This window comes from Lipotes vexillifer, unplaced genomic scaffold, assembly GCF_000442215.2.
Source record: "Lipotes vexillifer unplaced genomic scaffold, Lipotes_vexillifer_v1.1 scaffold102, whole genome shotgun sequence".
Classification (NCBI taxonomy): Eukaryota; Metazoa; Chordata; class Mammalia; order Artiodactyla; family Lipotidae; genus Lipotes; species Lipotes vexillifer.
In genome coordinates this window covers 5,754,711-5,780,045 of record NW_006786541.1, presented here as the reverse complement: position 1 = coordinate 5,780,045, position 25,335 = coordinate 5,754,711, and the positions used below count along the sequence as shown (strand labels likewise).

At 34.3% G+C, this 25,335-nt stretch overlaps 1 protein-coding gene across 2 annotated transcripts in view; it reads left to right on the top strand.

The window, feature by feature from the left end:
* TCF12 (transcription factor 12) overlaps positions 1 to 25,335 on the top strand; it is a 366,571-nt gene that overhangs the window by 169,095 nt on the left and 172,141 nt on the right. For both annotated transcript variants that reach the window (XM_007458915.1, XM_007458914.1), the window contains exon 4: positions 14,462 to 14,564. In XM_007458915.1, the coding sequence (XP_007458977.1) occupies positions 14,462 to 14,564 (103 nt within the window). The remainder of the gene's footprint in view (positions 1 to 14,461; positions 14,565 to 25,335) is intronic.

Here is a 25,335-nt window from a genome sequence, read left to right as displayed (position 1 = left end):
TAATAGATAGCTATTTGTTTGATTGCAACTTGATGAAGTTGCTGGTTTGTGTTTTATTACCATGTTACATGAAGAATACTGTCCTTAGGCAGTAGAATCATGGTCATGGAGTGAGATGCTTCCACTGAGAAGCATTCAAAACTCATACTAACTGAGGGGACAATAGATTCACCTCTGCTTCTCATACTCACTCTAGGGTGCATGCTTTTCTTAGTAGAATGAAAGAGGGGTGGAACTGTTTTTAGTACATTAATTTTTTTTCTGCTTTCTTTTTAATGAATTCACATAATTTGGTTAGATAAATATATGTATGATATGAGTAAATTATGATATCTAGATATTTGAGTTGCCACAAAAGTCCTGCTTTTAGTGATTAAAAAAAGTTGGTTTGCTCATATTCAAATCTAGTATATGTTTTTCACATTGGTGAATGAGTGCTCCCCGAAGGGGTCACTCCTCAGCAGTATGTTGGAGTTACTCAGAGAGAGGCCTTGCTGGTTAGGCAACTGATGGAAAAGGAGATACTTCACATGCTGATTCTTAAAAGCAAGGAGGTTGACAACATGCAAAAGTGAGTAATGGGTCTTTATAAAAATGCCATGAAAAGGGAGGGTAATGTATTTAGAATTTAATTCCTTTGATCTCCATAGCAGTAAAGGCTAATCTAGAAGAGAAAAGTTTCTTTACATACAGCTTTGAAGTGTTAACATATGGATGGGAAATACAGTGATTCTAAAGCTGCAGTTGTAGGATATTTATAGACAAATATAATTTTTTTTATCTTTATTGGAGTATAATTGCTTTACAATGGTGTGTTAGTTTCTGCTTTATAACAAAGTGAATCAGTTATACATATACATATGTTCCCATATCTCTTCTCTCTTGCGTCTCCCTCCCTCCCACCCTCCCTAATAGACAAATATAATTTTTTAAATGCTTTCTTAAATTAAGAAAGAGAAGCTTTGTCAGAAATATTTTAAATGCTTTGTCAAACAAAAAAATTCTAAAGTTAAAAATGAGGGATTGTTCAAAATTCAAGAAAAACTTGCTGAGTTCTTTCTCTAAGCTACTCATTTAGTATTGAACTCTCTGCTAAGAGGACCAGGCTTAGTTTTCAGAAGCCCATTTATCATTAAAAAGTCATCTCTAAAAGTTAGGTTTTGTTTATCAGATATTTTCAGAGTAGTTACACCTGCCTCTCATATCTGATGGTGATGCCTTTCTGCTTTTCAAAGGAAGTCCGGACATTTCAGCTGCTACGAACACTGCAAGAAAAACTGTATAGATCAGAAAATAGGGGCACTACCATCCTTTGGTATTACGTAGAAATAAAAATTTCTTTTTTGCCCTTTCTTTGTTGGAATATCCATATGGTACCTGTGGTCCTCTAGCCAGGTAACCACCATGGGTTTTGAAGATTTAGGAACTGAAGAAGGGGATGATGGGTTTGTGTATAACTAATCCTTGTACGTTCAGTTGCTATATCTGGGTAGCTTCATTGCTGCAGAACAAATCATAAATTCCCTAAGGAAGACTAGATGCCTCATCTGATACTTTTTCTCTGGTTGAGCCTCAGGTTGAGGTTGGATTTCATTCAGGCTGTTACCCTAAAGATTTTTTATCTCTGTGGGAATATATATATATATTTCTTTTTTTTTTTTGCAATTTTCATTGCCTAACAACTAGGTCATTCACATGTCCCCTTTAGTTTATTGGAATGGAGTTACATAGTTTTTCTCTAGAATTTTTCTCCCTATTTTGTTATACTGAATAATAATTCTAAACTGTAATTGCCAAGTTATTATCATTAACTCCATATTACAGGAGGGAACTCAACTACTGGTCCTAATGGTAGAAATTTGCTTCTAGGTTTGTTGGAGCCTCTGTTTGCATTCTCTGTAGGAATTATGTCAACATCACCGAAGATTGCTGCAGTTTATTACCACCTTGGGCAAGGGGAATGTTCTTCAGGAGGAATGAATGCCTGTACTTGATATCTACTTACCAGAGGAGATTTTCCATTTCCTATTTTGTTTGCTTTTTCTCCATCATGATCCATGGGTTCAAAAAGTTCTCAGAAGCTCTTTTGACTGTCCCTATTATTTTGAGCACCACTAGCCAAATTAGGTGGTTTAAAAAAAATTTTTTTTTTCTATTTTCCTGGCTCTATTCCTTTATCACCTATGTTTGAATAAATACACTCTTCATTTTGTGTGGCTCCAGCCTATCATTGAGCCATTCAGTTCACAGTAATTCCAGGGAGGAACAATTATTTCTAGAGAGACAGCATTGCATGATGGGTTGGAGTCAGACTGCCTGGGTTTAAATTCCCATCCTGCCACTTACTGTTGTATACCAGGTGAATTATGTAAAATTTCTGTGCCTATTTCCTTATCTATGGCATGGGAATAATAGTTCATGGGGTTGTAAGGATAATGAGTGAAGCCCTTAACTCAAGTTCTGGCAAGTAGTACCATTAAATGTATGCTGATGCTATTATTAATGCAGGCATAGAAAACCTTAAATCAGATAAATTGAATGAAGACTGGATTACTCCTAGAAGGAATCACTGACCCTTCAACTATGACCCTTCAACTTATTTGTTTTCATCTTTAGGGAAATAAGTCCCAGCCAGTGGTTCAGCACCCATATGAGCCAGTTAGCAAAAGAACATTGTTTCACTATTATATTTTTAATTCAGATTTACTCTTAAAAATGAGTGGCTTTAGTCATAGGGGCAGGAAGAGGTAGTGTAAGTGACGTGTGGTACGTATCACCATGGCTCATTACAGAATCCGAAAGTATGGTCCTAAGTATCCTATCCTATGGTCCTAAGATATGCAGTGTTGTTTTAATCATGAACTATGAATTATTGTGTCTGTGAGTCAGATTCTAAAAATCAGCATCAGCCAACACTGTTGCCATGGCTCTAAGAGCCTATACAACACTGGGCATTAAGACAGGATACTGGCAACAAACTAAAATATCTTATTTCTGTCAAATTTTGCTGTATCAACACCTGGAGTAATGACTACAGTTTTAATTATAGAACCTTAAGATGAACTAAGGAGCCTAATGAATATTAACTCATTTAACAAATATCTCTTGAACATTTATTATGGTGAAGGATTGCCTTTGCACCCAGGTCAGACTATTTCAGATAAGAATGTAGCTACATAAGGGTTAATGAACTAATAAGGAAATGTAATGCTGATTGCTTTGCTTTTTGCCAACTGGAAAGTGCATCATCACAATTTAGATACAGCTTGTAAGTGGACTTTGGAAGCTTTCTTTCAGAAGTTTGGGGTTGTCTATGGAGAACTTTCTGATTCTGTAAGAGATTTTTTTTCCTAAACAATAATACATTTCTATTCTAGAGAATAGTTTAGTAATATCTAGTAAATTTAAAGTTGTGTATGCTCTGTAAGCCGGTGACGTTACTCGTAGGTATTAACCCCTAAAAAGTTTCGTGTAACTTCTCATGTGTGTACAGAGAGACACATTACTAAAGTGTTTATAGCAGCCTTGTTTGTAATAGTAGAAGAGCTGAATGTCATCAAAAGGGGGCTGGGTAGATAAATTGTGGTATTTTTATAAATAGAACATTATACAGTAGTGACATGTATATACCAGTGTTAACACTTTTCCAACATATATCAGTCTTATGTATTGACTGTTAAGTGAATATAGAAAAAAGTATACTATTTAGATAACATTTTAAAACATGCAGAGTGGTGCTTTGTTTAGTTAGAGAATGTGCATATTTAATAAAAGTATTAAGTAATGCATGAAAATGATTTTTAAAAGAATAAGTTTAAGATAGTGTTTACTTCTGAGGGGAATTTGGGAGAATTCCATAGGGTTTTAAACTATACTGGCAATGTTTTATTTCTTGAGTTGTGGATACATGGCTGTTTTTTATTACATACTTTTTTTTTATTACATACATTTTTATATGTTCGAACTATTTTAGAAACATTTAAAAATTGGAAGAAAATGTGTCAAAATATTATTTGCATTTCAGTTGAGGTAAAATGGGAGTCTTTTTTTTCTTACATAGTTGATGCTGTTTCTTTACATTTCCAGTTTTCTGCAATGAGAGTATGTTATTTCAATCATATTAAAGGAAAAAACTGAGAAACTATTTTTCAGAAAGACAATAAATGGTTTTCATAGAAATTTTAGGAGATAATAGGCAAGTAAGATAAAAAAATTGTAAACTTGTTACAATTTTCTAGTCTTTTTCCTATAAACTTTATAGAGGTTAAATATTATTATACTGTGTACCAATTATTTTTTGTTCTAATATTATAAAATAAATGCTTAACATATAGGACTGGCATTTTAGAAATTATTTTAAAATATATTATTGTACCGAATGTAAGAACGTTGCTTTGCTCAGTGGCTGGTATCACATCATGTCTTCTTACAGTTATTTATTGCTTCTTAATGCATGGGTTTTAATAAACTTATGTTATTCCTAGGTTTGATTTATTTGAATTGATTTCATGAATATCAGCAAATATTTTAAAATATTTATTGAGCAGTTTTATGTTCAGTCTTAATCTGTTGACATACAGTAGTAGAAGATAAAAGGTTTAAAATATGTAAAATCTAAGGTTCTTTTGCAACAGAACCCATTTTATCTTTCTTTTATCTAATTTTCCCTGGTTGCATATAGTGTGTGAACAGGATAGGGGAATTATGGTTTAAAAATGTGAGCTCTGTAAGACTTAATGAGGTACTTGTGGTACCGAAGAAGAAATAATAGCAGCTAATATTATTTTTCTGTATACCAGGCCACATGACTTACAAGATAATATAGGCTAGTTCTTCTCCAACTTTAGTTAGAGAATGTGAATATGAATGAACCCCCTAAAGCTCTTCTCAAAATACGTGTTCTGATTTTTTAGGTCTAGGATGCACTGAGACAAGTGTAAAGTTAGTATGTTTGTTTAGGAGTAAGCTAAACTAACAGGTTTCACCAATTTTGCCCACCCGCCTCTAGCAACCACCAGTCTATTCTCTGTATCTGTGAGCTCTGGTTGTTTGTTTTAAGATTCCACGTATCAGTGAAATCATTAGGTATTTGTCTTTCTCTGACTTACTTCACTTAGCATAATGCCCTCAAGGACCATCCATGTTGTTGAAAATGGCAAGATTTCCTTCCTTTTATATGGCTGAATAGTATTCCATTGTATATATATATGCATACATACCACATTTTCTTCATCCATCCATCCCATCCATCCATCCATCCATGGACACTTAGGTTGCTTCCATGTCTTGGCTATTGTATATAATGCTGCAGTGAACATGGAGGTGCATGTATCTTTTCAAGTTAGTGTTTTCATTTCCTTCAGGTAAATACCCAGAAGTGGAATTGTAGGATCATATGTTAGTTTTATTTTTAATTTCTTTGAGGAACCTCCATACTGTTTTCCATAGTGGCTGCACCAGTTTACAATCCCATCACCAGTGCACAGGGGTTCCCCTTTCCCCACATCCTTGCCAACACTTGTTATTTCTTGTCTTCAGCCATTCTAACAGGTGTGAGGTGATAACCTCATTGTGGGTTTGATTTGCATTTCCCCAATAATTAGTGATGTTGAGCACTTTTTCATGTACCTGTTGGCCATCTGTATTCTTTCACATCCTCTGCCCATTTTTTAATAGATTGCTTGTGGGTTTTGGGTTTTTTTTTTTTTTTTTTTTTTTACAGTTTAGCTGTATGAGTTCTTTATATGATATTAACCCCTTATCAGATATATGATGTGCCAATATTTTCTCCCACTTTATAGGTTGCCTTTTCATTTTGTTGACAGTTTCCTTTGCTTTGTGCAGAAGCTTTTTAGTTTGATATAGTTTCACCACTTGTTTATTTTTGCTTTTAGTGTCAAACCCCCCAAATTATCACCAAAACCAGTGTCAAAAGAGCTTACCACCTATGCTTTCTTCTGCGAGTTTTATGGTCTCAGGTCTTATGTTCAAGTCTTTAATTCATTTTGAGTTAGTTTTGTAATCTTTTAATAAACCTTTTATATGTGTAGTCAGGATGTTAGTTTAGGAATAAACTAAACTAACAGGTTTTCTTAAACATTTTATATATGCTGCACTACATTTTATAGTACAATTTTTAAGGTAGTTAAAAAATACAATCATTATCAGATACAATCTCTAGTTTTTTATTATTATATACAGCAAACAAATTTGGTCTGCCAAATTACCTTAAACCATTGCCAAAAGCTTGTTCTCTTTGTTTACCTTTGTGTTGTTTGATAACAAACCATTCTTGGTCCAACATCAGTCCACAAACTGTACTTAGAGAAGGACTGACAGAGAGTATCAGAAATTTATTAGAAAGGAAGGACGTGTTAAAGAATCCATGAGTGATTTTAAGTTATGTGATTTAAAACATGTTCAAGTATTGTTTTGTAAACACTCCTATGAATTCTAATTAGAAGACAAAAGCATTAGTGAAGATTTTTAATCATGTGCAGTTCTAAAGTAACACGAGAACGCACTTTTTTTAGCCTTTGCCTCATGACTTATTTTTCTCCTTTAGAAAATACATGGAATTAAAAAAAAAAACTATATATTAACATGACCTTTTAATAAAGCTTTTGCAGCCAAGTGTAAAGTCAGTATGTTTGTTTAGGAGTAAACTAAACTCACAGTAAGGTTTCCTCCAAGTTTTCTGTAGAGTGCACTGTATTTCATAGGATAATTTTTTAAGATAGATAATTTTCTAATTGAGTTTACTTTTCACTATTTTAAATTCTTGTTCTAAATGGATCATCAGTTCCTGAACTGGAAGGAACTTATTAGCCTTTGTAAGTTTTGCCAGTTAATGGGAAGAAGGCAAAAATCTATACATTAGAAACCATCAAAAAATATTATGTTTCTTGTCTGAATTTAGTGTCTGTAGTTTGGGGAAGAACCAGATAATACTTGGGGTAAAATTTTTTTAAATTAAGTGTTGTTTTCCTGTGTTCTTCCAAACATCAGTCCTTCTGGTACTGCTTATTCATAACCTTACAAACTGAAGTTGCAGCATTATTATTGATGTACATTTTTATCCTTGAATTTTATATAGAAAATAGTTACAGTATAGATGGGTTAATAATTTTGAAATAAAATAATTTATTTTACTTCCTTTTGTACTTGTAGTAGAAGAATGTTTTTACTTTTTATGTATCATGTGTTAGTGGATTTATGATTTTGATGTGGTCATTGCTGGAGAAATTAACATTGAAAATCTGTAAGGAGGATTGTAGATGAATTCCAAAGACATACTCTTCTTGTAAGTTTTTATTTAAACATAAAGAGAATATAGAATTTAACATTCTAGAAGATGGAGACCTATAATATAGAAAAAGTCTGCCAGAATTAAGTCTGATTGCTTCTAACAGATGACATTAGCAGTTACTTGGATAAATTTGTGAATATGGTTGGCTCAACTTAGAACTGAATCTGAGTGAACTTTTTTAGATGATCCTTTGGAATCTCATGTTTAAAAGTATTTTTATGTACTTGTACTAAGCAGTATTTCATGTATCCATCATGTTTTCTGAGCATCCCTTCCACCTCTAAAAGATTTTGATTCTTCCTGTCCTCCCACCCACGGTAATTCAAGACTTGCTCTTCAGTCTGGGGTTATAGTAATTCTGCGAAACCACTTCTTAGTGTTCATAAATAAAAAGTTATCTATAGAGGTTGTTCATCCTCTCAAGAAAAACTTAAGCTCTTAGGTTTATACAGAGTTCTGTGCTGGTCTTTTTTGGAATGATAAAAAGGAATGAAACATTGTTGCCTTTTAGGAACTTGTGGATCTCCATGACAAAACCCAGATCTATCAAGAAAATTTATTATGTTTTAGCACCTGACCTGTTTAAGGATAACAAAACTTTAACATATTGAATATTAAGTTGCTTTTTCTTATGTAGACCTGATTCATTAATGCAGAGCATTGTTCATTTTTCATTAAATTAACAGATTTTACTAGTCACATACTTTGTGCTTGTTAACATACTTGTCACTAGCGATAAGAGTAATGAGTGATATAGACACAGTCCCTGCTTTCAGGTAACAAACTATTGTGATTAGATCAACTCACTTGTCTTTTTCATAGGTTTATTTATTTATTTATTTATTTATTTATTTATTTATTTATATTTTTGGCTGCGTTGGGTCTTGCTGCGTGCATGTTTTCTCTAGTTGCGGCAAGCCGGGGCTCCTCTTCATTGCGGTGCACGTACTTTTCATTGTGGTGGCTTCTCTTGTTGCGGAGCACAGGCTCTGGGCCCGCGGGCTTCAGTAGTTATGGTACGTGGGCTCAGTAGTTGTGGCTCACGGGATCCAGAGCGCAGGCTCAGTAGTTGTGGAGCACGGGCTTAGTTGCTCTGCCACATGTGGGATCCCCCCGGACCAGGTATCGAACCCGTGTCCCCTGCATTGGCAGGCAGATTCTTAACCACTGCTCCACCAGGGAAGTCCCTCATCGGTGTATTTAACTTAAAGAGACACTTTAAAGAATTTGTTTAAAAGCTATAACTTTATTTATCTAGACATTTATTTTGCTAATCTGTCATAGGTAAATAAGAAATACAGTAAGGACACTTTTTTTTCTCTTTTAAACTTCATTTGTTATTTCTACATATTTTTATTTTTGTTTTACTTCTAAGTGTGACCACTCATTTATATTAGGCCTCATTCAGAGCTTTCTGGCAGCTTATGGCTATTGGCTGACTCTCTGCTAGCTTTGACCACTTCGAAGCTATAGGACTTCACTACTTGGTGTGAAATCTGTGGCTCTTTGAATACCAAAAATCTGTGGTTATTTGTTCAGTCCCGTTAGATAAGCTAGCGCCTTATTAACTTTCTTTCTGCTAGTTATTGGGTGTTCTATGGAAATATTAATTGAACCTTTATATCTGAAGCCCTGCAGCATTTTAAGGATTTAGCAGCTGAAACCTCCCATCCATCTGTCATTTGTTCTGAGGATTTGAGAAAAAGAGACATAGTGCCTGACTTTTCAGAATTTGCAAGACATAACAGTCTCTGAGATGATAGTAATGGCTAGGATATATTGTGTGCTTACTATTTTCCAGGTACTTTTCCAATTGCTACTACATACAATAACTCATTTAGTCCTTTCAACAACCTGTGAGATAAATATTGTATTATTATTATTATCCCTGTTTTACAGATAAGGAAACTGAGGCAAGAAATGTTCCTTTGCCTCAAGTCACACAGTTAGCATGTGGAAAGATGGAGTTCAGGCCTGCTAGTCTGGCTCCAAAAATTCTACATTTATCCACTATACTGTACTGTGCAGTTATAATAGATAATTATGGTATAATTTAAATGGATAATTAAATAGGTAATTTCAGTAAGTGTGAGTAGTGACATGATGGAAATGCCTGCTGCTATGGGAGCTCAGAGTGAGTTCACCCAATTTGGTAGGGTCAGGGAAAGTGTTTCTGAGAAAGTAAATCTTTATTGAAAGAGCCTTTCTCCCCATCCCTTTTTAACTATTGAAAAGAATTGTAAAGAATATTTTAAAATAGAATTAGACAGTGGTTTTCAAACAAAGTAATAGCCACATAGGTTAGAAAAAACATGTCTTTTCTCAACTTGGGAGCGTTCTCTGGTGACTACGCCATATTTATTGGTTGGGTGAAATAAAATTTTTAAAAGTTATTTAAAGAATTAGGCAACAAAAAAAGTTACTGTAATTTTGAGGAGACAAACAAGAGGAGAGCACTATTATGTAAATAATACTAGGTGCTTTTGTTTTGTTTTTGATAGAACAAAAGATTGGATTGATAATGTGCAGTGTAAATTAGTTTAAAAATGGTAACAGCTTTGATTGATTAGAGTCTGTTGTCATATTGTAGCAAAGATTAAAGTTTCTAAATTCTGTACCATAAATTGAAGGTAGAGAAAAGTATGAAATACATTTTATAGAACATATTTCATAATATCAAAGCTTTTATGAAGTGTTATGTATTCATAGGTGGGAGTATTTAAGAATTGCAAATTAAATTGTCATTTAGATATTAAATATAGAATTGAACAGTTTTTGTAAACTCTGTGTATCAACTGATTTTATCAGTTATAAAATCACTGATTAAAAAAAGCACTTTTGAGTACTTTCCATTTTTATTGTAAGACAAGAACAGTAATTTTTTAGGGTTATTTGGAAATATTTTTGTGCTTAGCAGCATACTTTGGCTAAAAAGCTACTATGATAGATGAATCTGATAGTATTGCTCTGTCCTTCATAATGTAGTGTTTATTATCTCTCATGTATGAAAATCTCATTTTTATTAGCAGCTATTTTCATGGTAAAACCATTTTCCAGAATTCAGGATCTTAATAAGGAGCTCCAGGGGATCAGGTTTGACTCCTTTTATTACCATGGTAATGCTTTATCAATTTAAAATATGCACCCCATGATAGTTCTGTATTTAATGATCTCATTGGTTTACTTCCCTTTTTTTAAAAAGCCAGCTGTGCACTTTATTTTTTTTATTGTTTATTTTTATTTTTTTATTTTTGGCCATGCTGCATGCAGAATCTCAGTTCCCCGACCAGGGATCAAACCTGTGCCCCCTGCAGTGGAAGCTCCGAGTCCTAACTACTGGACTGTCAGGGAATCCTGGTTTACTTTATTTATATTCCAGAATTGAAATAGCATTCACTTATCAGTACCACTGAATGATCTCCTTGGGCTTCATTTTAACAATTGCTTGCTTGGCTTTTGTTCCTTTCTTGTTACTCCAACTCCTCCCTCAGGCCAATCACCTCCTGCTCGTTTTCTCCTGCCATTTGATACTCTAGCTAGTCATTGCATTATTCTGCTTCCTTCCTTGCTCTTCTGTCAACTCCATTCTGCATTATGCCTTTTTGCCTTTCCGACTTACGGACATCTATGCTCTTTGCTTAACTGTATGTGGTACTTAAGGGGTCTGCTGTTTAAACTCTGGTTTAGCCAACCCATTTCTTTCATTCAAGCTCTATTTGACATCTGTCTTCTACTTAAGACTAAATGGATGAATACTTACCTGCATATATAAAAACATTTTGTTATTCTAATTGCTTTAGATTGTTTGTTAACGGTGGTATTTCTCCCTAATTTATACTTACCTGATACTTCTGGTGTTTTAATGTGGTTCTGGTTGGGGGGAAGCAGAGAACTCAGCTATCACCTATGTAGACTTGAGTTTTTCCTTTCCATATATGAAAAAGATTTTTATTTCCAGATTGTCTAGGTTCTTGCTGCTAGAAGTGTGGTGCATGGGCCAGTAGCATCACCATCACCTGTTGGTTAGAAATGCAGAGTCTTAGGCCCCACTCAAGACCTTATGCTTCTTAATCTGAATTTTAACAAAATCTCTAGTCAATGGATATGAACACTGAAGTTTGCAAAGCACTGTTGTAGGTATCATCTAGCTAGTTGACACAATTAACATGCTGACTGATAAATACCTGTGTACTTTTCTGAGCTGATCTTATTTAAATGTTTATAAATTATTTTGTAGCTATTCATCCTGGCTCATCAAAAGTTATATTCTGGGTGGGTATCACTTCTATTATGAGGAAGCAGTGATAAGAATAATCTCAAACAATAGCCAGTCCCAGTTTTTTAAGTGAGGTTTTGGCACACATTAGAACTGAAACTATGACAAACTTTGTTTGTTTGGCTGCGTCGGGTCTTAGTTGTGGCATGCAGGATCTTTTGTGGTGGCGTGAGGGCTCTTCCTTGTGATATGCAGGCTTCTCTCTAGTTGTGGTGCATGGGCTCTCTAGTTGTATCACGTGGGCTCCACAGCGCACAGCCTCAGTAGTTGTGGCACGTGGGCTCAGTAGTTACAGTGAGGGCTTAGTTGTCCCGCGGCATGTGGGATCTTAGTTCCCTGAGCAGAGATCGAACCCGTGCCACCTGCATTGGAAGGCGGATTCTTAACCACTGGACCACCAGGGAAGTCCCTGAAACTATGACAAACATTTTTGAGTCCAGTTTCATTGTTCCATCCTCCAGCATCAGTTTGCATCTGTGGATGAAGAACTGTTCCTCTCTTATCTTTTAGGCTGTGGCTTTTCAAAAGAATTTTGTGCACTTTGAGGTATGGGAAAAAATACTCAAATTTCTATTTAATTTTTATCTTACATGAACGAAATTATGACTTACTGAATATTGGTTAATAGTATATGTATATAATTTATGAGTAAATAGATATTGAGGCCCATATTCAAATCTTGCTTGTATGTGATGACACAGGTTTATAGATTCCTCTGTGGTACAATATGACAATCCCAGATTTTATTATTGGACTAGGAAATAATCTTGTAGTAAATTCTATACTATACATTGCTGTATGTGGTTGCAAATGGATAAGAGATAGTACTTACTGTTATTTGTGTATGGTTCGTAGAAAAATAATTGTTCTGTTTTCTGAGCACATATTAATAGGGGCTTAGAGATAGATCTTCTCTGTGCTTACTGTGATATATGTTATATGTGAAGTTAATCCACTGTGTGTGTACAATTATTTGATGATACCCTGAAACTTAGATTTATTTGTATTATTATTTATATTATTATATAATATTTATATTATTTATTTATATACTTGTGCTTTAGGAAATAGTTTTAAATGTTTTTAATGTTTTTAATGTTTTTATTTTTATAGTCATGAAAGAAAAAACTTCTTATTGCACTTCAAGGATGAAGAGAATTGAGAACATGCAAAATTAATCTTTTATTATCCTTTAACATTCAAATAAAGTGTGAACAACATGGCTGACCTACAAATGCATTTATGTTTGCATTTTTCAAGAGTAATACTGTTGTTTAATAATGACAAACAATATTTCAGTGAGGTTTTTTTTGTAGGTTTCAATGTCTTCTTTTGACTCTATGTCTAAGAATGGCAGTGGGAGGGAGTGGCAGAGAGAAACACCCAGATGAATGTGAGATAGTAGGATGTCACTTAGCACCTCAAGGGTGTTCAATTTTAAGCAACAGAGGTAAACTCCAAGGAGTGACTTTAGCTGGGAGCCATTCTATTTTGTATATAGCTCTTGCTGCGTGTGGTTGTGACAGACAGGACTATGGTTGTGGTTACCAGAGGACACCCTTGTGGTCATAACCAAGTTGTAAGTGTCACCAAGATTCTTCTTGAGTGTCTGTCACATGTGTATCAGTGATTCTAAAAGTAGATAAAAATGAAACAAAGATTCATTTGGGAGTTAGCACTCCCAGCAGATTAGTTTTAAAACAGAACAGCAGAAGGTGTTGTGACATGCATCCCCAAGCAATTGTAATGATTTGACAGTTATTTAGCCCTCAATTCCTAGCCCTTTGGTTGAACTGACAGCATGCCTGCAAAGATAGTGAGGCCTGTTTCAGCCCCATTAATGTCTTCTTGAATGTTAGCCTGCAGTCTGGGTAATGATAAATGTTCACTGATTGATGATTTTATAGTCCCAGAGGATTCTGGGTGGCTTCTGTAAGCCAGGGCAGTCAGTTTTTGTTCTTGTTTGGGCCTCTTGTAAGATTTTCTGATCTTTACTAAAACCGTTTTAAGTTGGCAAAAGGGTGAGTACCACCTCAGTTTTAATTAACTAGGGGTTCAAAGCCTTGTTTAGAAACTATATGATTTTGGAAGTGATGCTGTATTTAGCATGTATAAGAGTCTGAGAACCAGAACAGCTTTTATCCACTGAGCTTTTTGTAACACTTATTGTATTTGTGAACTTTCATGTCTTTTAGGCTCACTCACTTTTAAAAAACATGTTTTAAGTTATAAAGATAAATTTAATAACAGCTATTGTGAAATAACATTAGCTTTATTGTTTTCATGGTGTTTGCAATTTCATTTTTTAGACTCTTAAGAATTTAAATTAACTATCTTTGTGTTTTCTTTTTTACATGGCTCAGTTTCTATAGGAGTATATCTTGTTATACTAGTATTAAAAGGAGTATAAGCAGATCGTCTTTTGCTAAATATTTGTTTGCCATTTAGGAAAGGATTCATTTCTAGTATATTGATTGTCGATTTTTTTAAATATTTTAAGTAAATCTTATAATTGCCCAACCCTTTATTGATAGGGTATAGAGGCAGAGAAAGGAGGATACAGATAAACATTTTCCTAATTTATTGTAACTCAGAAATATATTTTCTTAGTTCATCCTTTTAGAACTTTACTTTTGTCTGTAAAGAGATTGTAGGGCGAATTTTTTTTTAAATCTATAAAGAAATTTTTTGACTTTAATATCTTAAAAGGAATAAAAGCAGCACTTCTGTTTAGTTTTTCAAGTAATGAACCAGAAACTTGGTTAGGAATGACCATTTGTAAGTCTGTACATTAATTAGATGAGTGTCATTATGCTCAATTAGCATGACTGCCAAATAATCTCTTTAATACTCCGGTCTTTTTTTTTTTTCTCTAGGGTTTTACAGACAGCCCTCATTACAGTGATCACTTGAATGACAGTCGATTAGGGGCCCATGAAGGCTTGTCCCCAACACCTTTCATGAACTCAAATCTAATGGGTAAGTTGGTAATTTCTCTGCAAGTAGTCTTCACAGAGCCTCTTTGGTCAGAGACATTTTTTATCTCCTTGTCCAGGATGGACACCTAAGTATGTAGAAGAAAGTTCCTAAGTTTCTAGGGGCATCTGGGCTTTCTTTGTTCAGCTAAGTTTGAGGGGCAAGCATTCAGAAATGTGGTTCCTTCTATTAGAGCATTATTGTCATTGCTATCAAAAAAGGAAGCAGCAGTGTTTTATCTGTTAGTTTTGGCAGTGTCTGTGACATCAAGCATTATGTTTTCTGCTTTCTGGGCAGGGAAGCATTTCAGAGACATTTGTTTGTAATTTACTATTTGTCTTAACAGTTGTATATATGTGGTAATTAAAAATATGACAGCAGTGATTTTAGGCAAATTTTACTCATTTTGGGCAGTATTTCTTTTGACACTGTTTGATCAAAACATAATACTATATTTAAGTATTGCAGCATTTGTTTTAAGCACTTGGATTCTTATTGGGGATTTAAAATTTTTTCTTCTGCTGTAGTAAAGTTGTACTTTGAATGACATTACCTACGACCTAAACCTGATAATTATTTTTGGCAAAACCTTTAAGGTTAGCCATTCTCTATATCTCCCCCTACTCACTGCAAACCAGCCCTCCCTTCCTCTCTCCCCCTGCCCTCTCGCTTTCTCATATCAAAGTTTATAGCTATTCAATCTGAAATGATAAGCCCCCAATTTTTTCCCCCCAGTTTGGATGCCACTCTTATTAAGCGAGAATTTTACCTTTTTGCAGAACCTGATTCAAAACAATCTGTTTTATGACATTATTTTTCCTCCTTGTTTATGCTGGGCCTGAGCACATTACAAAAGCTTTATTTAATCTGTCTTACTGGTTGTCAGTGGTGTCATGTTAATATGGAAGGTTTGTGTAATTGACATTGATTTCGTTACTTTACTTCTTAAGGACATGACCTATATTGTGATCTTAGAATTGTCCTTTTAAGAGACAGCCATGCTAATCTAAGTGGATTACCCAAATCCAAAATCCTGGTGGTCTGCAGTTTCTTTATAAATGGTTCTGTTTAGCACAGCCTTTATTTCCCTTACCCTCCATAAAGTATTGAGGAGACAGATTCTGATATTTCAGTGTGGATTTTGCCTAAGGCAGTTACCACTTTGAAGCCAGAATCATTGAGTATGACACAAGAGTAAAAATCAGTGATAAAACTTGTGTTTAAAATGACAGTTTGTTTCAACATAAATGAAAATGAAAATCCTGGTATTAAATATATTATCATTCCAGGTAAAAATCAGAATTAAATATAGAACAAAATAATTATCCTTGCATTTGGCCAGGGAAAACTTTCTAATCTATCTTCTAAATTTTCTATCAAGCTTACTATCAAAGTAAAGTAGATGTGACACTCCAGATGGTTTCCTTTTGTAGTATAACTTTTCCCCAAGTAGCATTTAATTTATGGTAAATATGGTAGAGCAAACTATAGTTAATGTTTTTGTAATTTCAGATTGAACTAAGCTTTCTTAATTAAAGATATAACTGAATTGTGAAAAATCAGAAATTGCCCTTTTTTATATTTATGTTCTTACCTTTATTAGCTTTCAGAGATGACTCTTAAGTTCAGTAGAATTGCATCATTAGTGCAGCTTTGAGCCAAGGTGACTGTTAAAATTGTGGGGTAAGTGTGGAAAATAAATGAATTCTAAGAAGTATGCATGTCAGTCACTTGCTCTGAGTAGCTGTTGACTAAAAATATTTCTGTAATTCAGTTTGAGGTAACATTTTCTTAGTTGGAGCAATTATGAACATGTGCTTGTTAGTTTCTTCAGTTTACTGATAATTATTAGAATACTTTCAGTAATCATCCATACCCTATGTATAAAATCAGCATCTAAAATAGTCTTGAAATAAAAAAACTCGGGTTTATAAACAGATTGATCCCTTCACAGTACAAATGAGAAAAATCTGCATTCATCTGAACTACATTGTGCAATTAACCAGGTGCAGCTATACATTTTCATTGTACGTTTTAACTACCTAATCTTAAAAATGTTAATTTACCCATAGGAAAGGGGAAAATGACCCTGAAGAAGATTAGGCAGATATTGTTCAAAAGGATTTCACTGGTTTTGGGAATATCTGATTTACTACACTTCCTTCCTTTTATTTTCAGTACAAATGATCAAATGAGATATCTAACAGTTGAGTCTAAGCAATCTGCATGACAATAGCTAGCTTTTGGAAATGAATGTCCTTTAAATTGTGGAGCACCTCCATACAGCAACAGGCAGTCCCACTTGATGTGACTTGACGTAATTGAACTGTTAGATACCCCCAAATATGGGTTTATAGCGCTCAGTAGAGTTACAGTGGATAGATTAACTTTGTTAGCCATTTGATAATTTAGGGGAGTTTTCAGGCTAAAAACCTGTATTGTTAAAGCAGGACTGAGATGTGCATGGCAGTATTAGCAGCATTTGGAACTACTGATACCTAGTTGTCATAATAGGTAAAAACTTCAGAGTGATTCTGTGAATGATGAGTGCTCAGAAACAGTTAAAGCTAACTGGAAAGCTGTAACATGTTTCATCATTGCTGTCAACATATAAAAACACCATCTAAGGGGGGGTGGAATTGTATGTCTAGGGAATGTTGTTATTTTTCGTATTGTGTTCAGCAATAAGCATATTTGCCTAAAGAAATAGTGGATTGTAGAGTGCTACTATCTTTCATGATGGAGCTCTCAAATACTTTAATGATTTTGTACATTGCAAAAATGAGAAATTTTATCTAACAAGGGTTGATAATGATTCAGTAATGAACAGTTTGCCACAGAAACATGCACTTCTGTATTCATTTAGGTATTTTGAAGTGTTTTACATGGGAAGTAAAACTCATGTTGAAACAGTGTTTCTTTTTAATGAATTCCAGAATTATCCTATTGATTTGTCAATATGGAAAAGGGGGTTTTTCTTATGTTTCAAGTGAAATAAGTACATCCTTTTGGCACATCACTAAGTAATTAGCATCAAACAGTTCTGTACTCTATTATAGTAAAACTGCAAAGCTTTGACAATAGCAGTAAATTGCAGTAGTATCACCAAAGAGTCCTATTTATTTCTGTCCTCTTCCAGCTTTGGTCCATTTCTCCACCCTTGGGCCCTTCATTAATTTCAGTAATATTTGCTTTCCTTTACCTGTTGTTGATTAGATGTATTTTCGGTGATGGTAGGAGTAGTTTATTAATTGGACATAAAGACAAGTTATTTTATAGAATTGCCTCCCTTTGATTCCCAAGTTATTGTGGAATAAACTATCTACTCCTCCACATCTATCAAAGCTTTACTTGTTTTAGGTGGTGTGTGCATGTATTGTCAATGGGAAACTTAAGATAGTACCTTCAATTTTCCTTTTTTCTGAGACCTTCATTTGTGTTCCTTTCTGAGACCTATGTTGCCTCTAGAGATGTTTTGCTAGTATTGTATCTTTTAAAAACTGGAAGCAACATGTGGTGGTATAGGAAAAAATACAGGGCTGAGAGTTAAAGAGGTCTGGATTTTAAACCAGATCCTGAAAAATAACCTTCACCTTTCAGATAAGGTATTGCTGCATAGTCTCAAAGGTCTTCTGTAGCTCTAGAATTTTATAATTCTATAATCTCATGTAATATCTTTTATTCAACCCTGGAAAAGGCTGCAACTAGAGTTGTAATTGGTATTTTGCAAATGATAAAACTAAGGTACAAAAAAATTGTGTTTTTTCTTGAGGTCACAGAGTCAATAAGCAGCAAAACTGAATGTAGAGCCCATGTATTCTGACTCCCAGTGTTCTTCCACTAGGCACATTAGACATGTAAGGTACTGGTTCTTTCTACATGACGCCTTCAGGGTTGCACTAGCTCAGCATTTTCCAAAACTGTACGTATGGAGACACTGCTTTTGAGAGGTGACTATGAAAAAAGTTCCATAGGGACATAACTTTGGAAAGCATTTTATATCACATGCCCCCTCTTAGAGATTGAGATTGTACTTTGGGGTATTAAAGGGATTGTACTTTGGGAAGAAAAGGCGGGGAGCTTATTTAATTATGTTTAGCCCATCACATTCCAGAATCAGATGATGCACAGAAGCCTTTTTGTAAAAAATCATCATTAGCCTATGGGAAACTAGTTTTCTATGGTGCACACACTGGGACATGTTTGTAGGTTGTGTTAAGGGAAAAATAAAAGATAAAATATGAGAGTTCTTTGAAATGTAAAGTAGCACAAGGTTAATAATACTGCTGGATATACTTTTATAAGTCATTTTAGGCATCTTAGCTAATTTAACAGGTTGGGTCCAGTTGTTGCATTGTTAAACCTGTGTTTTGTAAGTATTTGACTTATAAACAAACCAACTGTCCTTCCATTGTTGTTGGAGTCTATTTGCTCAGCCCTGCCCTTCTTTACCTGACCGAGTTTAAAGGGCCCCCTCTGTTAGCAGCTACTGCATTTTATTTTCATTTCATTGTAGATTAAATAAGTTTCTCTGGGCTTGTCTGGGAATTTAAACCCAAGTACACTTTTTTCCTATACATTCAGTATTTCAAACAACCAAATTTCAAAGAAAACTCTTTTGTGTACTTGATTCTGCCTACACTATACTTTATGATTACTCCAGAAATCTCCTAGAGTTACAAAAAAATGTAGAATCACCATTTTCAGGATATCAAAACGTAATAGAACCCTGCCTTCAAAAAGATCTCTAACTTTGGCGTACAGAAATTCTTTCGATAGATGAGATAATGAAAATGATTATAATTGTGCTTAGGGGAAACAGTATAGCTTACTGTCTGGTTTGACAGTATTTCATAAGGATTAGGCCTTCATACTTTGTCCAGTGTTTTATTAACCCCAAGTCTCAACGAAGGATGAGTTATTATTCATAGATCTACGTTCTCTGATCTTTGGATGCTTACAAACACAAAATGTTGGGACTGGAAAAAACGTGAGTGAACCAGACCTAGTTATTGAAGAAACCAAAACCAAGAAAAATGAAATGAGTAGTTAATTAGGAAACAGGGATCAAACCCTCTTGATTCTAACTTAGCTCACAGCCCCCTTCTACTGCACTGCTTTTTTTTTTTCTTTTTACCTCAACCATTTGTTCATTTGCCCCTTTTTCTACATTACAGCTTTTATATCTTTTTCTTCCTCTTGCTACTGCTTAGACTCTCATTAACCAGTCTGAATTATTGAATACCTTTTTCTTTCTCCTTCGTGTGTACCCATCCATCTCTTTATTCTGCCCTGTGTGAAAATATCTTATAAATAACAGAAATTAACTTAAACTGTGTTCAACAAAAAGTGGTATTTATTGACTTCTTATCCCAAATGACTAGGAGTAGATTGATTTTAGGCATGGTGGATCCAAGGGTTCAATCACTGTCATCTGATCCCCCTCTTTCCCCTTGAAAGTGTTAAGAGAATGATATAAAACTGGAGAGGCAAATTGGGCAGAGAGGAGATTTGAAAAGTGGGAAAGGGTAGAGTGCGGTGTTCTTGTCTCTTGCTATCTACTTCTAGGTCCTACCTCCAGTCTTCAAATTGTTTTACATTGTCCTTTCTGGCTACCATATTACAGGTTACCTTATTCCTTAGTGGTTTGGGATGTTTTCTTTCAATGCGTATATGCATTTTATTTGTAGTACTCTGTTCCTGACAACATCATTTCTTTCCATGTCCCTACCCTGCCTCCTCAGCCTGAAAAGCAGCCTCTTTTCATAGTTAAAATGACTTGATAGCCGTTCTTTCTGAAACCTATCCCCAAAGCCAGAGATGAGCTAATGGTTTCTTTTCTACCCAGTCTGGGAGAGACCAAACTAGTACCTCACTTTGAAAGAGGTTCCAGAGTTTCAGGTGTACTCCTGTATAGACTCAGGTCCCTTTTATCTAAGAATAATTAGTCCTGGCGTGAATTATTTAAGAGAATTAAATAATTGCTTCAAAGAGATATCAAGATTTTGGAAGATAGAGGGAAAAGAAATGTTTGGGGCTTTATTTTGAAAACTAAAGCTAAAATTAGAAATTAATATTAACAAAACCATAAAATCTACTAGATTTTAAATGAACAAAGAATTAATTAATTGTTGAATTTTTTGGTGTATTTTTTTCTTCAGAAAATTGTATGGCATTATAGAAATGTCTTTTACTTCACATTTGAACCTTGTTGATTTTCTCTTCAGTTATTAACTGACTCTAATTCAGTTAGGTCCTAATTTGTCAATGGCTTTTGTGTTTGGTTAAATGATTCTTTAACATAAGTTTAAAGGACTTGGTGAAATTTTAAGTCTCTTGCATGATATTCAACTCTCAATAAATTTCTTTTTATTTGCTTTGTATTATGGGTTATTTAGCATAAGATTGACCAACAATGCCATTGACTCAGGCCTGAGGTAGGCACACTATCTGTGATAGTGTGAGTGATATTTCACTGGTATTTTTTTCTAAGTTATCTGGTCATTAGTGAATATTTTCATCAGGCCACAACATTGGCTTAACTCTGCAGTCTTGCAAAGTGGTATCTCCAGGGACTTAGGTAAGGAGGATCACCTTTATTTTTATTTATTTACCCAATCCATTTGTTCATCATCATTCATGTGTTCATGCTCTGTGGTCAACAGTAATCTTTACTGATCTGCACAGTTTTATAGTGGGTCAGTGGCACAGATCTGATATGTGGTTCTTCCTTGAATCTTCCCATTGTTTGTGTCTGATTCTCACCAAGTGAATGTGAACTCTGAGGATATTCTGAGTTCTCTTTATAGTAGGGTGGATGACAGGGGCTGTGGCTGCTTGGTTACTAGAGAACAAAAGAATGCTTTTTTTCATTAAGGAATTTCTGTAAACCTGACAGTTTTCCTTGATGTGTATAATCTCAGAACCACACCATGGTACACAGTTGAGAATTTGGGACATTATTTTGATTAGGAAAAGTCCTAGAGCAGCATTATCAGACCGTGTCTTTGATGTGGTAATATTTCAGATTCACTGCTTATGGTTATAAAAATGTCTTCATCATTTGCTATAGGTTTTCTGAGCATTTTGTTAAAAATAAATGCTATTTAAGTATTAACTAAAATTCTCATAGAATATTTGCACTGGAATGGATCTTAGAGGTCATCTAGCTTAGTGATTCTCAATTGGGAGTGTTGAAAAATACATGATTGTCATAAGGACTGGGAGTAGGGAGAGGTGTGACTGGTACTCCTTTTACCTTGAAAACTCTGGAACCTCTTTTAAAGTGAAGACTCAGTACTAGGTTGGTTAGTGGTCACAATGTTTATGCAAGCTTTAATTAGCCACAAAATAAAAGTGAATTTTTTAAGAATTTGAAAGCATATCTTGAATTGCTTTGGTTTAAATTATAGAAATGTTATTGTTTGAAGGTATTCATGGTAGTTACCATTCAGTTGTATAGTCTTTGTACTATGTGGCTGTTATTTAATAAGCCTCACATTTTAAGTAAAAACTGTTGCTTAATTTGAGTGTCAATCCACTATTTTTATAATCACCTTCACATCTCAGCTTATTCCTTTTTTTCTTACAAAATTCAGCCTTTGTTTTTCATAGCTCACATTTTCTATGGCTTCCACCTTGGGTTTGTTTTGGTGGTGTTTTTTGGAATTTAAGGTTTTTAAGAATAGTAGAATTTGCTGTTCTACCTGTATTGTGGGGCTTTCTCATATGTATGGCTATGTTTTTATGTAATACTGTTCTCTTGAAAAATATTTTTTGGCTATTGGCATATGCATGGTGTAGTGTGGTGAAGTATGTAACAGTCATTCTTAAATTACTTACTTGTTTTTCACTTTGAGAATACCTCTGGGGGCTTGTCAGACTCCTCAGATTTACGAAATTTCTAGGGAGTCACAAATAAATGAGAGTAGAGTTCAAGGCCACTTCAACTTGCTGAAAATTAAATCAATTCATTTTATTTATAGTTATAAATTGTATTAATTTATATTACATATTTTTCTATACTGATCCCTGAGATCAGGGGTTAGCAAACCTTTTTGCAAAAAGCCGGATAGTAAATAGTTTAGAGTTTGCAGCCCAGAAGGCAAAATCAGTGATAGTATGTGTAGGTACTTATATAACCATTTAAAAATGTGAAAAACTATTCTTACCTCATGGGCTATAAAAATAACAGTTGGTGGCCTGGATTTGCTCTACAGGCTGTAGTTGGCCAATCTTGTTCTAGATAATTTACAATAAAAAAAACTTTAAATGGTAGCAACATCAATTTTTTGATTAGGTAATAAATCATATATGTGAAATTCTGTGGAGTGTACCAGGGTTGTTTTGTGTTTCTGGTTTTTTTAATATCCAGACATGGTGATTGGTGGTTGTGGTGGTGGTGAATTATTTCTAAAATTTCCAGGGCTTCATTGCCTCTATACAGAATGGTAAGTTACTTACTAGGTGAGTTGTTTTCCTGTTGTTTTGTCTTCAAGTGTGGTACTGATAGTTGCTTTTTTAGGCAAATGTCAGACTTCCTTCATCTGAAATCCTGTTATTCCCTTAGTTTTCTATAATCTGGAATTTTTTAAAAATCTACTTCGCAAAATAGTAATGTAAAACTGTAACTGTAGTGAATTGAACCTACCACATTAGGAGAGAAAAGGTGAAAATTAGGCAGTTTGGTGGCAATGTGGCAGTGCAGCTGCTTTTCAGAGAGAAATCTTCAGAGAATAACTGTGGAGAAGAGTGTATAGAGAGAACCTGTGATGAGAGGATAATGTGAGAATGGCACAATCATCAGAAAAGTACTGTTGCTTTAGTGAGAGTCTGCACTCCCAAGTGGGGGATATCCCCAAAAATGTGTGCAATAAAAATATTATAACATTTTCTAGCTTATATCTGAACATTTTTGGTAAGATAAATGTAAATTATGGATTTTTGTTGCAGTTTATAGGGTATATAAAATTAAATTTTTTCATGTACAGGGCTTAATGATTTGTGTTTGAGATTTCTGATTTGATATGCTATTCGTCTTCAATTTAAGGCTCTCTTTTACCTGGAAGATTTAAGAAAATGTAGTGCTATATTTATGTGATAATTTTTATAAATATCTTCTTAGGTTTACATGAAATGAAATATGCTTGCACCAAAGAATTCCCATCTACTTTTTATTTTCCTTTCATACAGGTTAATCGTTTCAAGGAAATTAAATTATGCAGTCCTTTAGTGACACCATTAAGTGCAAAGCAGTTTTACTCCTGGTGTGTGAGTGTGTGCGTGCATGCACTCATACACACCTGTATGTTTAGACAAGATAGGAGCACATTAAATATAAGCTTTTGTTTTAATTCATTTTACAGTAAGATTTCAAACACGTCTTCTTTTTGTATTATCTTTAGGTGTTTTACAAGGTTACTAGAAAACATCTTCAAGTACTGGCATAGTAGCAGGTGTCTGTTTGTAATTTACTTTTCCCTAGAGATATTGGAGGGATATACGTATGTATGCACTTATAATTTGCATGTTGTTATATGTATCCTCTGTATCTGTTTATATCTTTTTAAAAAATCTGTCCCTGATTCCTTTGGTCAAACTTGCTGCACTGAACAGTTTTAGGACATTGCAGTACCTCTGAACTTCCCAACTCTTTTCTTCATAGAAGGTGCTTTTAACTTTCCAACTTGCAATGATCACTTAGAAGGAAAGCAGTGCCCCAAATATACTTATGAAGATGACAGCCATTAAAAAAATACATTGTGGCTTTGTGTAACTCTGCCTAAGGATGTAAAGGAAAATATACATTGGGAATGTAAAATGGTATAGCCATTCTAGAAGACACTTTGGCCGTTCATTTTATAGCTAAAATGCAGTTACCATACAACTCAGCAGTTGTACTCATTTATCCCAGAGAAATGAAAACTTACGTTTACACAAAAACTTGAACACAAATGTTCATAGCACCTTTATTCATAATAGCCCATACTGGAAACAATCCAAATGTCTCTCACTGGGTAAATGGTGAAACTGTGGTATATTCATACCATGAAATACTATGCAGCAATAAAAAAGAATGAATTATAATCAATGCAATGATTTAGATTGATGTTGAGTAAATTAGACTGAGTGAAGAAAAGCCACTCTCAAAAGATTACATACTGTGTGATTCCATTTATATACTACTCTTGAAATGGCAAAATTATAGAATTGAGAACAAATCGTTGGTTGCCAGAGGGTAAGGAGACAGGAGGATGTGGTTATAAAGAACAACAGGACAGATCCTTGTTCTGTATTGTGATTATGGGGGTGGATACATGAACCTGCACGTGTAATGAAAGTGTATAGGACCAACACCACATGTGTGCACACAGATTTTTTAAAAACTGAGGAAATCTGAATAAGATTAGTGGATTGTAGCAATGTTTATATCCTGGTTGTGATATTATAAGATGAAGGAAATTATGTAAAGAGTTCTCAGGATCTCTCCATTATTTCTTACAGCTGCATGTAAACTATAGTTTACCTCAAAAGAAAAGTTTTAATTAAAAAGTATATACAAATAGATGACTGAACACACAAATAAATTAATTGAAGGAAATAAAAAATTATAGGAAAGTAGGTTAGGAAACACAGGAGGAAGAGAAGGGTCAAGGATGTGCAGAGATTATTTTTCTAGAAACATTTATAATGGAAATTTAGACCAAAATAGTCACCCTTGTGGCCTATTAAATCACTGAAAATCCATGTATTTCTTTTTTTTTTTTTTTTTTTT